The sequence below is a fragment of the Phocoena sinus genome, chromosome 12 (genome assembly GCF_008692025.1).
Source record: "Phocoena sinus isolate mPhoSin1 chromosome 12, mPhoSin1.pri, whole genome shotgun sequence".
In the NCBI taxonomy this organism is placed as follows: Eukaryota; Metazoa; Chordata; class Mammalia; order Artiodactyla; family Phocoenidae; genus Phocoena; species Phocoena sinus.
In genome coordinates, this window is record NC_045774.1 from 72,445,988 (window position 1) to 72,461,315 (window position 15,328).

Genomic DNA, 15,328 nt, shown 5'->3' on the forward strand with positions numbered 1-15,328 from the left:
GGGGTTAGTTCAGCTTGCAATTCAAGCACACGACTGCTTTTCCTTGAGATAGACGTTGCTATTTGTTAGACAGCAGAAGTGCCTTATGCAGCTTCCCATTTAGGGACAGAGCAGGAAACATTTTCTGTAAGAGGTCAACAAGTATGTACGTTAGGCATTGTGGACCACGGAATTGAGTTTAAGTTGAGTGTTGTAACGATTCAGCTACATCAGTGCAGTGTGAAAGCAGCCTTAGACAATATGTAAACAAATGGATGTGACTGTGTACCAATAAAACTTTATTTACAAAAACAGGGAGCGGACTAGGTTTGCACAGCAAACTGTAGTTTGCCAACCCTGACATACAGTATTAAAAAGATGAGTATATTAAGGTTAAGAGTTAATAAAATTAATAACTTGCTGCTTCACCAAGGACATGCTTCTCAGTAGCATTGATATCTGTCATCATTCTTCTATCTGAATGATAGATGCTCTTGAGCATCTATCAAGAGGATCCATGCTTACTGCTCTTCATTGTGTAACCCTCCACTCTGATGCTATTCTCAGCATCTGAGCCCTGGATTCTAGAGTTTATCCTGCCTTGAGAACATCCCATAAATTATCTCTACCCTCTTTTCAAACTCAGCTCTTTTTGACTTCTCCTTCTTGATCTCAAACATGCTTACACGTGTCCCATCTTTAAGTGATAAAAGCCTTCCTTTGACCCTCTCCTCCACTCACACCCAGTCTGTGCTTGGGCTCTATTTCCTTTGCGTGGCAGCAGTCTCCTAGTCGTACATTGTGTTCTTAGGGTTCTCTTTGCTAGGACTTTTGCAATGTTTGATACCAGTGATCCCTGACTGCTTCTTGAAATTTTTGAAGCTCTCTTCTTAATTCGCTCGAAAATTTAATTTTCCTGGGCTTCTATTTACCATTCTGATGGTTCTTTCACCCAGTTTTCTTCCATTCATTTCTTAAATGTTGGTCTTTCTTGGTTTTGCTTCTTATTTTCAATAAGATAATTTTCATTGTTCTTTGTATGATCCATGGGTTACCTCTTCTACTTTCATGATTTCAGCTCCCATGTCTTTGCTGGTGACTCCCAAAGTTGTATCTAGACTAAGCGTTTCTCCTGAGCTTTAGAACATGCTTCCAGTCCCCTATCAGACATCTCAATTTGGAGCTCCAACAGCTACTTCCTATGTATCATGTCTAAAATAGTTTATATCTCTTTTGAAACCCACTTTCCTCCTTATTTCAGTCAAAAGTATTTACTGGGCCCCAAACTAGAAATCTGGAATTATTTAAGATTCCTTTTCCCTTCACCTCTAATATCTATGTGCTCACCTGCAAATCCCCATAGCTGTATCTCCTAAATTTCTTTCTGCTACATTCATTATCTCCCTGTCTTCACTGCCTTTTTGTGAGTTCAGCTTCCTCTCTCTGGCTATCGCTGGGCTTTCTAACGTACCCTTGTCCTGTCTTCTAGTATATCTTTCCAGGCAAAGGTGATTCTTCCTTATCTGCCTCTTCTTACCTTGCGGATATTATTTAGTAGTCACTGGGTAATGTGGTTGCCTGTAAAAGCAAAATCTTATTGGTACTTTTCTGCTAAAAGACTCCCAGGGGCTCCCCTTGGTCCAAAGGGTGAAGTTGAAACTCTTTAATGCCAGGTGTGAGATCTCTCACTGGCCATCCCCTGGCTCTTTAGTTAAGTTTCTCCCCTCCGTCTGCCCACATATACCCAGCCCCCAGACCACCACAGTTCTCCAGGGACACGTCCATCACCTCTTACAGCTGCACTCTTGGCATATTTGCTAAAAATGTCCTCACTCCCCTCCCATGTCACAGTCGACTTAAGGGCCGCACTCCACTCTTTCCTTCCCATGGAGTCTTTCCTAATACCCCAACATACTCTCAAAGTGCACTGCATGGATAACAGCATTTACAGACATTTATTTTGGGTGCCTACTTTGTTCAGATCATTTGCAATCCTTATAATAACCCTGAAAGGTAGTAATTATTACTCCCACTTTAAAGATGAGTGCCCGAGTCCAAGATATATAATATTAAATGATTTGTCTGAAGTTAACACATCTAGACGGGGGCTGAGCTAGGCTCTGGAACTGGGCTCTTCCTGTTCTATCAGTCTGTATCTCTTTACTCTTCTAGGGATTTCTTTACTATCTGAACATGTATTCATCTCCTCTGATCAGCAGTACATTTCCATATCACCAGTTCAATAAATAAAGGAATAGAAGAATTTGTGACTGACACAGAGTTTCAGGTATAAAGCAGTCCCCTGATATAATCTCAGAAAACAGTGTTAGAGCTTAGTGATTTGTCTTTGTCAAAGAGCTGTTTATTTAGATCTTGGGTAAAGTATTTTGGTTCTTGTACATTTTGGTCAACAAATGTTTACTGTGTGCAGTGTTCTCCGAAGCCCTGCCCAGGAAACAGACATTGGTATGGTTGTTTCCATCCTCAGAGAGCTTTGGTATGGTAAGAATTTATGACAGACACACAGCTGATGTGGACAGGCGGTAAGAATAAAGTGCCTCAGGTTTTTAAGCAGAGGAAGGTCACGTGAGACTGCATTCAAATGGGACCAGGAAAAATTTCCTGATGGATGAGTAGAATTCCAATCAAGGGAGATATTTATTTTAAACTTCCCATCTTCCTATTCAGGGGATAGGAAGTTTAAAATAAATATAAAGTAAGAAAGAAGTCTGGTTTGGTCCATTTATAATTCAGATCAATTATTGATACCCTTTAGTCTTGGAGTTAAGAGCAGTGATGGAGTATCAATTTTAAAAATTCTGTTTATTGTACAGTAAACAAATGCATAAAGTAAATGTGGAGCTTAATGATTAATGAGTGTGGATTTTAAGTAAGGAACAGGGTGGGTTTGTCTTTGCGTTTGTTGCATGGGATTTCCTAGACACTGGGTATCCCATGCAGTCCTCTGCAGGACGGGTGTGGCCTGTAAGAGAATTCCCACAGTTTTCTCGTCCTGACAAGGTCATCTTGTCTGTTGAAGTAATTTTCTTAAGTCCACACTGCGCCAGGGTGGCTTTGCTTCTGTTCCTTAGGACATGGTCTTTGGTTGCCTCAGCTAACTTTTTGACAGTGCTCACTTTTTCTGAATTCTCGGCAGCCCCTCTTGGACACTATAGACATTTTTTTCCCCTGAGGTACACCTGGAATAGTAGCTAATATGTAGATGTGGATGGTGAATGTGTTACAAAGATTTACTCTCTTATAAACTCAGGTCAGATCATAGTAATTTAACGCCTGCATGATGTTCTGTGAAAGCTTTGATGAGCAGAGTGGAATTCTTTCTTCTTTTACTGTTCCCTCTCATTCTGCCACTTACATGACAAGTGTGTTATTAGCACCCATCAAAATTAAAATCCAAGTGAAGTAGGCTTTTCGATATAGTATTTCAAAAAATACACTTATGTTATTGCCTTCAGATGGTATATAGCAGGAGTCCCCAACCCCCCTGGGCCGCACAGCAAGAGGTGAGCGGCAGGCAAGCGAGTGAAGCTTCATCTGTATTTACAACCTCTCCCCATCGCTCACATTACTGCCTGAGCTCCGCTTCCTGTCAGATCAGCGGCGACATCAGATTCTCATAAGAGCTCGAACCCTGCTGTGAACTGCACATGCGAGGGATCTAGGTTGTGCGCTCCTTATGAGAATCTAATGCCTGATGATCTGAGGTGGAGCTGAGGTGATGCTAGCGCTGGGGAGCGGCTGCAAATACAGATTATCATTAGAGAGAGAGGTTTGACTGCACAGAGACCATAATAAATCAATTGCTTGCAGACTCATATCAAAACCCTATCAGTGAGTGGCAAGTGAAAACAAGCTCAGGGCTCCCACTGATGCTGCATTATGGTGAGTTGTATAATTATGTCACTATGTATTACAATGTAATAAGAATAGAAATAAAGTGCACAATACATGTAATGTGCTTGAATCATCCCGAAACCACCCCCCTGCCCAGTCCGTGGAAAAATTGTCTTGTATGAAACCGGTCCCTGGTGCCAGAAGGGTTGGGGACCGCTGGTGTATAGAATAAGTGTCCACATGTTTGAGACATTGTGCTAGGAGTGATGACAAAAAAGATTAACATAAAGTTTAGCTTCCCTGGGAGTTTGTAATTTTAAAAAATGACAGTGGTACCAGAAAACGGATAAAATTCAGAAGAGAATTCAATAGAAAAAATAAGCCCAAGAAAAAATAAGTACATTGGGTAAATGTATTTATATGTCCATGTGTGAAAATATGACATTTAATTTTCTTTGAAGGCAAGATATTTATTTTTTTTTAATTTTATTTCATTTATTTTTTTATACAGCAGGTTCTTATTAGTCAACAATTTTATACACATCAGTGTATACATGCCCATCCCAATCTCCCAATTCATCACAGCACCACCACCACCACCCTGCCACTTTCCCCCTCTTGGTGTCCATACGTTTGTTCTCTACGTCTGTGTCTCAGTTTCTGCCCTGCAAACCGGTTCATCTGTACCATTTTTCTAGGTTCCACATATATGCGTTCCACAAATATACGATATTTGTTTTCCTCTTTCTGGCTTACTTCACTCTGTATGACAGTCTCTAGATTCATCCCCGTCTCTACAAATGACCCAATTTCGTTCCTCTTTATGGCTGAATAATATTCCATTGTATATATGTACCACATCTTCTTTATCCATTCGTCTGTCTATGGGCATTTAGCTTGCTTCCGTGACCTGGCTATTGTAAATAGTACTGCAGTGAACATTGGGGTGCATGTGTCTTTTTTAATTATAGTTTTCTCTGGGTATATGCCCAGTAATGGGATTGCTGGGTCATATGGTAATTCTAGTTTTAGTTTTTTAAGGAACCTCCATACTGTTCTCCATAGTGGCTGTATCAATTTACATTCCCACCAACAGCGCAAGAGGGTTCCCTTTTCTCCACACCCTCTCCAGCATTTGTTTTTAGTAGATTTTCTGATGATGCCCATTCTAACTGCTGTGAGGTGATACCTCATTGTACTTCTGATTTGCATTTCTCTAATAATTAGTGATGTTAAGCAGCTTTTCATGTTCTTCTTGGCCATCTGTATGTCTTCTTTGGAGAAATGCCTATGTAGGTCATCTCCCCATTTATGGATTGGGTTGTTTGTTTTTTTAATATTGAGCTGCATGAGCTGTGTATATATTTTGGAGATTAATCCTTTGTCCGTTGATTCGTTTGCAAATATTTTCTCCCATTCTGAGAGTTGTCTTTTCATCTTGTTTGTAGTTTCCTTTGCTTTGCAAAAGCTTTTAAGTTTCATTAGGTCCCATTTGTTTATTTATTTATTTATTTTTAACATCTTTATTGGGGTATAATTGCTTTACAATGGTGTGTTAGTTTCTGCTTTATAACAAAGTGAATCAGTTATACATATACATATGTTCCCATATGTCTTCCCTCTTGCATCTCCCTCCCTCCCACTCTCCCTATCCCACCCCTCCAGGCTGTCACAAAGCACCGAGCTAATATCCCTGTGCCATGTGGCTGCTTCCCACTAGCTATCTACCTTACTACGTTTGTTAGTGTGTATATGTCCATGACTCTCTCTCGCCCTGTCAAAGCTCACCCTTCCCCCTCCCCATATCCTCAAGTCCGTTCTCCAGTAAGTCTGCGTCTTTATTCCTGTCTTACCCCTAGGTTCTTCATGACATTTTTTTCCCTTAAATTCCATATATATGTGTTAGCATACGGTATTTGTCTTTTTCTTTCTGACTTACTTCACTCTGTGTGACAGATTCTAGGTCTATCCACCTCATTACAAATAGCTCAATTTCGTTTCTTTTTAAGGCTGAGTAATATTCCATCGTATATATGTGCCACATCTTCTTTATCCATTCATCCGATGATGGGCACTTAGGTTGTTTCCATCTCCGGGCTATTGTAAATAGAGCTGCAATGAACATTCTGGTACATGACTCTTTTTTTTTTTTTTTTTTTTTTATGCGTTACGCGGGCCTCTCACTGTTGTGGCCTCTCCCGTTGCGGAGGACAGGCTCCGGACGCGCAGGCTCAGCGGCCATGGCTCACGGGCCCAGCCGCTCCGCGGCATGTGGGATCTTCCCAGACCGGGGCACGAACCCGTGTCCCCTGCATCGGCAGGCGGACTCTCAACCACTGCGCCACCAGGGAAGCCCATGACTCTTTTTGAATTTTGGTTTTCTCAGGGTATATGCCCAGTAGTGGGATTGCTGGGTCATATGGTAATTCTATTTGTAGTTTTTTAAGGAACCTCCATACTGTTCTCCATAGTGGCTGAACCAATTCACATTCCCACCAGCAGTGCAAGAGTGTTCCCTTTTCTCCACACCCTCTCCAGCATTTATTGTTTCTAGATTTTTTGATGATGGCCATTCTGACTGGTGTGAGATGATATCTCATTGTAGTTTTGATTTGCATTTCTCTAATGATTAATGATGTTGAGCATTCTTTCGTGTGTTTGTTGGCATTCTGTATATCTTCTTTGGAGATATGTCTATTTAGGTCTTCTGCCCATTTTTGGATTGGGTTGTTTGTTTTTTTGTTATTGAGCTGCATGAGCTGCTTGTAAATTTTGGAGATTAATCCTTTGTCAGTTGCTTCATTTGCAAATTTTCTCCCATTCAGAGGGTTGTCTTTTGGTCTTGTTTATGGTTTCCTTTGCTGTGCAAAAGCTTTGAAGTTTCATTAGGTCCCATTTGTTTATTTTTGTTTTTATTTCCGTTACTCTAGGAGGTAGGTCAAAAAAGATCTTGCTGTGATTTATGTCAGAGAGTGTTCTTCCTTTCTTTTCCTCTAAGAGTTTTATAGTGTCCGGTCTTACATTTAGGTCTTTAATCCATTTTGAGTTTATTTTTGTGTATGGTGTTAGGGAGTGTTCTAATTTCATTCTTTTACATGTAGCTATCCAGTTTTCCCAGCACCGCTTACTGAAGAGGCTGTCTTTTCTACATTGTATATCCTTGCCTCTTTTGTCATAGATAAGTTGACCATAGGCGTGTGGGTTTATCTCTGGGCTTTCTATCCTGTTCCATTGATCTATATTTCTGTTTTTGTGCCAGTACCATATTGTCTAATTACTGTAGCTTTGTAGTATAGTCTGAAGCCAGGGAGCCTGATTCCTCCAGCTCCATTTTTTTCCCTCAAGTCTGCTTTGGCTATTCGGGGTCTTTTGTGTCGCCATACAAATTTTAAGATTTTTTGTTCTAGTTCCGTAAAAAATGCCATTGGTAATTTGATAGGGATTGCATTGAATCTGTAGATTGCTTTGGGTAGTATAGTCATTTTCACAATATTGATTCTTCCAATCCAAGGACATGGTATATATCTCCATCTGTTGATATCATCTTTAATTTCTTTCATCAGTGTCTTATAGTTTTCTGCATACAGAAAACTTTTGTCTTTTGTCTCCCTAGGTAGGTTTATTCCTAGGTATTTTATTCTTTTGTTGCCATGATAAATGGGAGTGTTTCCTTAATATCTCTTTCACATTTTTTTATCATTAGTGTATAGGAATGCAAGAGATTTCTGTGCATTAACTGTGTATCGTGCAACTTTGCCAAATTCATTGATTAGCTTTAGTAGTTTTCTGGTGGCATCTTTAGGATTCTCAATGTATAGTAGTATCATGTCATCTGCAAACTGACAGTTTTACTTCTTCTTTTCCAATTTGTATTCCTTTTATATCTTTTTCTTCTCTGATTGCCGTGGCTAGGACTTCCAAAACTATGTTGAATAATAGTGGTGAGAGTGGACATCCTTGTCTTTTTCCTGATCTTAGAGGAAATGGTTTTGGTTTTTCACCATTGAGAATGATGTTTGCTGTGGGTTTGTCGTATATGGCCTTTATTATGTTGAGGTAGATTCCCTCTACACCCACTTTCTGGAGAGTTTTTATCATAAACGGGTGTTGAATTTTGTCAAAAGCTTTTTCTGCCTCTATTGAGATGATCATATGGTTTTTCGTCTTCAGTTTGTTAATATGGTGTGTCACATTGATTTGCATATATTGAAGAATCCTTGCATCCCTGGGATAAATCCCACTTGATCATGGTGTATGATCCTTTTAATGTGTTGTTGGATTCTGTTTGCTAGTATTTTTGCATCTATATTCATGAGTGATATTGGTCTCTTAATTTTCTTTTTTTGTAGTATCTTTGTCTGGTTTTGGTATCAGGTTGATGGTGACCTCATAGAATGAGTTTGGGAGTGTTCCTTCCTCTGCAGTTGTTTGGAAGACTTTCAGAAGGATGGGTGTTAGTGCTTCTCTAAATATTTGATAGAATTCACCTGTGAAGGCATCTGGTCCTGGACTTTTGTTTGTTGGCAGATTTTTAATCACAGTTTCAATTTCATTACTGGTGATTGATCTGTTCATATTTTCTATTTCTTCCTCGTTCAGTCTTGGAAGGTTATAACTTTCTAAGAATGTGTGCATTTCTTCCAGGTTGTCCATTTTATTTGCATAGAGTTGCTTGTCGTAGTCTCTTAAGATGCTTTGTATTTCTGCAGTGTCTGTTGTTACTTCTCCTTTTTCATTTCTAATTTTATTGATTTCAGTCCTCTCCCTCTTTTTCTTGATGGGTCTGGCTAATGGCTTATCAATTTTGTTTATCTTCTCGAAGAATCAGCTTTTAGTTTTATGGATCTTTACTACTGTTTTCTTTGTTTCTATTTCTTTTATTTCTGCTCTGATCTTTATGATTTCTTTCCTTCTGCTAACTTTGGGTTTTGTTTGTTCTTCTTTCTCTAGTTCCTTTAGGTGTAAGGTTAAATTGTTTATTTGAGATTTTTCTTGTTTCTTGAGGCAGGCTTGTATTGCTATAAACTTCCCTCTTAGAATTGCTTTTGCTGCATCCCATAGGTTTTGGATCATCGTGTTGTCATTGTCATTTGTCTCTAGGTATTTTTTTATTTCCTCTTTGATTTCTTCACTGATCTCTTGGTTATTTAGTAACATATTGTTGAGCCTCCATGTGTTTGTGTTTTTTACATTTTTTTCCCTGTAATTGATTTCTAGTCTCATAGTGTTGTGGTCAGAAGAGATGCTTGATATGATTTCAGTTTTCTTAAATTTACTGAGGATTCATTTGGGACCCAAGATGTGATCTGTCCTGGAGACTGTTCTGTGCACACTTGAGAAGAAAATGTCATCTGCTGTTTTTAGATGGAATGTCCCATAAATATGAATTAAATCTATCTGGTCTGTTGTGTCATTTAAAGCTTGTGTTTCCGTATTAATTTTCTGTTTGGATGATCTGTCCATTGGTGTAAGTGAGGTGTTAAAGTCCCCCACTATTATTGTGTTACTGTCGATTTCCTCTTTTATAGCTGTTAGCAGTAACCTTATGTGTGGAAGTGCTACTATGTTGGGTGCATATATATTTATAATTGTTATATCATTGATCATTATGTAGTGTCCTTCCTTGTGTCTTGTAACATTCTTTATTTTAAAGTCTATTTTATCTGATATAAGTATTGCTACTCCAGCTTTCTTTTGATTTCCAATTGCATGGAATATCTTTTTCCAGCCCCTCCCTTTCACTCTGTATGTGTCCCTAGGTCTGAAGTGGGTCTCTTGTAGATATCATATATATGGGTCTTGTTTTTCTATCTGTTTAGCCAGTCTGTGTCTTTTGGTTGGGGTATTTAATCCATTTACATTCAGGGTTATTATCGATATGTATGTTCCTATTACCATTTTCTTAATTGTTTTGGGTTTGCTTTTGTAGGTCCTTTTCTTCTCTTGTGTTTCCCACTTAGGGAAGTTCCTTTAGCATTTGTTGTAGAGCTGGTTTGGTGGTGCTGAATTCTCTTAGCTTTTGCTTGTCTGTAAAGCTTTTGGTTTCTGCATTGAATCTGAATGATATCCTTGCTGGGTAGAGTAATCTTGGTTGTAGTTTCTTCCCTTTCATCACTTTAAATATATCTTGCCACTCCCTTCTGGCTTGTAGAGTTTCTCCTGAGAAATCAGCTGTTAACCTTATGGGGATTCCCTTGTATGTTATTTGTCATGTTTCCCTTGTTGCTCTCAGTAATTTTTCTTTGTCTTTAATTTTTGCCAATTTGATTACTATGTGTCTCGGCATGTTTCCACCTGGGTTTTTCCTGTATGGGACTTTCTGCACTTCCTGGACTTGGGTGGCTATTTCCTTTCCCATGTTAAGGAATTTTTCAACTCTAATCTCTTCAAATATTTTCTCTGGTCCTTTCTCTCTCTCTTCTCCTCTGGGACCCCTATAATGTGAATGTTGTTTTGTTTATTGTTGTCCCAGAGGTCTGTCTTCATTTCTTTTCATTCTTTTTTCTTTATTCTCTTCTGCAGCAGTGAATTCCACCATTCTGTCTTCCAGGTCACTTATCCATTCTTCTGCCTCAGTTATTCGGCTCTGGATTCCTTCTAGTGTATTTTTTTTTTTTTTTTTTTTTTTTTTATTTATTTATTTTTCTGGCTGTGTTGGGTCTTCGTTTCTCTGCGAGGGCTTTCTCTAGTTGCGCCAAGCGGGGGCCACTCTTCATCGCGGTGCGCGGGCCTCTCACTATCGTGGCCTCTCTTGCTGCGGAGCACAGGTTCCAGACGCGCAGGCTCAGTAGTTGTGGCTCACGGGCACAGTTGCTCCCGCAGCATGTGGGATCTTCCCAGACCAGGGCTCGAACCCGTGTCCCCTGCATTAGCAGGCAGATTCTCAACCACTGCGCCACCAGGGAAGCCCTCTAGTGTATTTTTAATTTCAGTTATTGTATCGTTCATCTCTTTTTGTTTATTTTTTAATTTTTCTAGGTCTTTGTTAAACATTTCTTACATCTTCTCGATCTTTGCCTCCATTCTTTTTCTGAGGTCCTGAATCATCTTCACTATCATTATTCTGAATTCTTTTTCTGGAAGGTTGCCTATCTCCACTTCATTTAGTTGTTTTTTGGAATTTTTTCTTGTTCCTTCATCTGGTACATAGCCCTCTGCCTTTTCATCTTGTCTTTCTTTCTGTGAATGTGGTTTTTGTTCCACAGGCTGCAGGACTGTAGTTCTTCTTGCTTCTCCTGTCTGCCCTCTGGTGGATAAGGCTATCTGAGAGGCTTGTGCAAGTTTCCTGATGGGAGGGACTGGTGGTGGGTAGAGCTGGCTGTTGCTCTGGTGGGCAGAGCTCAGTAAAACTTTAATCTGCTGACTGCTGATGGGTGGGGCTGGGTTCCCTCCCTGTTGGTTGTTTGGCCTGAGGCAACCCAACACTGGAGCCTACCGGGGCTCTTTGGTGGGGCTAATGGCAGACTCTGGGGGGGCTCACACCAAGGAGTACTTCCCAGAACTTCTGCTGCCCAGTGTCCTTGTCCCTTGGTGATCCACAGCTGCCCCCTGCCTCTGCAGGAGACCCTCCAACACTAGCAGGTAGGTCCGTTTCAGTCTCTTACAGGGTCACTGCTTCATCGCCCTGGGTCCCGATGCGCACACTACTTTGTGTGTGCCCTCCAAGAGTGGAGTCTCTGTTTCCCCCACTCCTGTCAAAGTCCTGCAATGCAATCCCGCTGGCCTTCAAAGTCTTGGTTCTCTAGGAATTCCTCCTCCCGTTGCCAGACCCCCAGGTTGGGAAGCCCGACGTGGGGTCAGAACGTTCACTCCAGTGGGTGGACTTCTGTGGTCTAAGTGTTCTCCAGTCTGTGAGTCACCCACCCAGCAGTTATGGGATTTAATTTTATTGTGATTGAGCCCCTCCTACCGTCTCATTGTGGCTTCTCCTTTGTCTTTGGATGTGGGGTGTCTTTTCTGGTGAGTTCCAGTGTCTTCCTGTCGATGACTGTTCAGCAGTTAGTTTTGATTCCCATGCTCTCGCAAGCGGGAGTGAGAGCACATCCTGCTGCTCCACCATCTTGAACCAATCTCTCTGACATTTAATTTTTGAAAATCTTTTTAGCTGTTGTCAGTGCAATTTTGGACTCATAAACTCAACAGGTTTAAATGTTTAAAATTTGAAATGAAATTTTTTTATGCAATCATTAGTGTCATTGGCTGAAATCTTCTATTTCCATAGATTTGATCCAGGCTACCAATGAGACCAATGTTAATATTCCTCAGATGGCGGACACGCTTTTTGAGCGGGCAACAAACAGTAGCTGGGTGGTTGTATTTAAAGCTTTAGTCACTACGCATCATCTCATGGTGCATGGAAATGAGGTAAGCCATGTAGACCTAACTTTTCTTTTTCTGGCAGGGGAGGGAGGCTGGTGATGACTTAAGTTTCTTAAGCTTTCACTAATTAGGAGAAAAATAAGAGGAAGTATATGGTTCAGAGTCATCTGGAGTACAATTTTAATCTACTGTTTAGCTGTTTTTCAGAAATATGTTGTTAGACATTTTGTTAGGGATATCAAAGTGTTAAATCTGTATATACCATGTAAATGTATTAGTGGACAAAAATATTAGGAGAAAGGAACAACAAAATTATTTTCCCATTGGGAAGTAATTCTTTGTGCCTCTGTGTGAAAATTGCTTTCATAAAAATGTTTAATTTTGGAAAATATTGACTAAACTAAAAATTAGCCATTTTATATGGGATACCTACCGAATCCTATTAAATTGCAGTGTTTCTGTTATATACAGAAATGAAAGATCACACAATTTAATTCGATTTCAGTGGGTCTGATCAGTTTTTATTCCCCCTCAGAGAAAGCCCGTAGGAAACTTTATACTGAGTAAAAAAGATCACAATGAGAATTTATGTTTTTAGAAAATTGTCTTTAGTATCAGAACTTGTTTAAAGTAGTGATTTCAGAATATTGATGTTTAGTTCTGACTTTTGTTTTTCAGAGATTTATTCAGTATTTGGCCTCTAGAAATACACTATTCAATCTCAGTAATTTTTTGGACAAAAGTGGATCCCATGGTGAGAATATTATGTTTTATAATTTTCTTGCTAATGTTTTTGATGCAGAATTTTTTGATTTTTGAAATGAGGTTATCAATTAAAAATCCGTGTTAACTGATAGCTCCATTGGATATAAAAGGGAAAAAAATGTAAACCTAACTATATAGTTACTTTATACTAGCTTTAAAATACTTAATTGTTATGCAACTCAGCATATGAATTATACATTAATTCTATTTCTTGTCTTTTTCAGTGTTTACCTTAAAAAGTAACAGTGGGTATGTTAGATCCACAATTGTTTGTTAATGAAGGTGTAAGAGACAATGAAATGAAAAAGTACTTTGCCAATGAAAAATAATCCAGTTTTAAATGTTTTTTTGTAAATTAATAGAATTTGTACTGCAGTCATTTGTTCATTCAGCGTATTTACTGGTTGTCACTTAACGTATAAGGCAAGCACACCAAGCACGTGGATAGTTCTCAGATAGCTACATGTATTAAATCTGCAACAGTGAACAAAAATGCAAGGAAAAATCAGAAAAGGCATTCTGTACAAAGATGGTAGCATATCTAAATTGAATAGTCTTGGAATGTCTCATGCCAAAAGTATTTTTGCCTGAAGTAGGATTTTAAATGAGGCCTGTCTGGTACACTTATTGACCTCATCTTAGAATTATTTATATTTGAGGAGTTTAAAAAAAAATTGGAGCTAGCAAAGCACAGTTGAAGGTATTTTATTAATTAGTTTTATCTCCTCTGCCCCTCTCCCCAGGTTATGACATGTCTACCTTCATAAGGCGCTATAGTAGATATTTGAATGAAAAGGCTTTCTCTTACAGACAGATGGCATTTGATTTTGCCAGAGTGAAGAAAGGGTATGTTTTTTCTTTCTCATACTTATTTGAGCAGAAGAAGTCTTTGAGACATACTTGATTTATCTCAACTAAGTTAATTGCCAACTAGTTTTTTTGATCATGAAGGCCCAGTTTATAATAACCTAAAAAAAAAACTCAGATGCAAGTTACCTTGTGGTTGCAATGTTACTTATTTATATTTTCATGCAGAAAATCTGGTTTGCTGCTCAGAGTTGACATGGTACAACATTTTATTTTGTTAAAATCAACTCAAAATTCTTCAACAGTTATATACCTTCAAATAATTTTAAAGGGAGAGAATTTAAACAAGTTTCATTTAAAAGAACATGGCTGTAGTCGACAATAGTTATTTCATTGTGTTTTGATTGAGGTGAAACTGAACTGTATGTGTGTGTGGAGATCTGTCACAGATTTGGAGAACAGATAACACTGTCCAACTGTTATACATGCACACACACAAACACATGAAAACACACCATATCTGAACTAATTATTAATACTAACCATTGATTAGGAAAATCTCATTGATACAGACTCCTTGCATGTTTAATTCATAATTGCTATTTATTTCCCTCTAAATAGATGTTTGAGTTTAATCAAAAGTGTTCAGCTGTAGATCTGTGCAAATCTTGTATCCATTCCTAATTTGAAATAATGGCAACATATTGTACAAAGTTTAATATTTTAGTCTCAAGAATTCACACAAAGAGATATAACTCTGTTTTCTTTTTTTTTTTTTTTTTATAACTCTGTTTTCTGATAGCTGACCTCAACTTAGCTTTGAACGACTTTTTTTTTTATCATGGTAGTGAAAAATATAAACTTGCCTATTCAAAATAAACTAGTTTCTTGTGGGTGAAGATTTTATAAAATTAAGGTTTGAGTTCATCCCCATCTCATTAGAGATGATTCTAGTTGCTATGCCTTCCTCTGACTTCTTACATGGCCCTGGGCAGCCGTGGCTGATGTTCCGAGCTGGATTGTGACCTCTCCACGATATGTCCACAGCCTTCTTAGAAACTTCTGCACCGCTGAGTGGCACATAAGGGCACTTTGGGATGCTTTCCCTACCGTTGAGGTGGGAGAGACCGAAAGCTGCCATTATCAGCGCAGTCGTGTCAGCTGGGCATTTTCCTCAAATGTTTCACTCCTGCTGCTTCTTGACCATCTCTGGATACAGGAGCTCCCTAAGAGGCCTGTGGGTGGGTGCAGGCTTCAGTACCCCTTACGATGCACCCTTTAGTGCTAACCTCCAGTCACGTTCTCTACAGCTGGTTAAACTCAGCTCTTTTTGACCAAACTGCAAATCAGAATGCCTTTTTCTTCACTTGATGCTTAATAGTATAAATTCTGTTCCCAGTCCTACAGGTTTTGAAGACTTCCAAGACATGTTTTCTCTCTCTCTCTCTCAAAAACAAACAAACTGGGGTTTAGGAAACCTAGATTTTTAATACTACTATTTCTAGATTTTTAATACTACTAAATCTATAGTAATACTACTATAGATTTAGAAAAATCCATTCATAAATTCAGCTGGCCTCTTTTATCCAGACCACATTGCTTT

The 15,328-nt window shown here is 39.0% G+C and overlaps 1 protein-coding gene across 44 annotated transcripts in view; it reads left to right on the forward strand.

Annotated features, from left to right (window-relative positions):
* Positions 1-15,328, forward strand: part of SNAP91 (synaptosome associated protein 91) — a 155,376-nt gene that overhangs the window by 41,641 nt on the left and 98,407 nt on the right. For 41 of the 44 annotated variants that reach the window (XR_004352548.1, XM_032651402.1, XM_032651400.1 and 38 more), the window contains exons 3-5: positions 12,056-12,198; positions 12,832-12,907; positions 13,662-13,764. Coding sequence is in view for 43 of the 44 variants with exons in the window: in XM_032651402.1 (XP_032507293.1) it covers positions 12,056-12,198; positions 12,832-12,907; positions 13,662-13,764 (322 nt within the window). In the remaining variant the exon portion in view is untranslated. The remainder of the gene's footprint in view (positions 1-12,055; positions 12,199-12,831; positions 12,908-13,661; positions 13,765-15,328) is intronic. The other 3 variants (XM_032651442.1, XM_032651443.1, XM_032651446.1) reach the window with 2 other exon arrangements.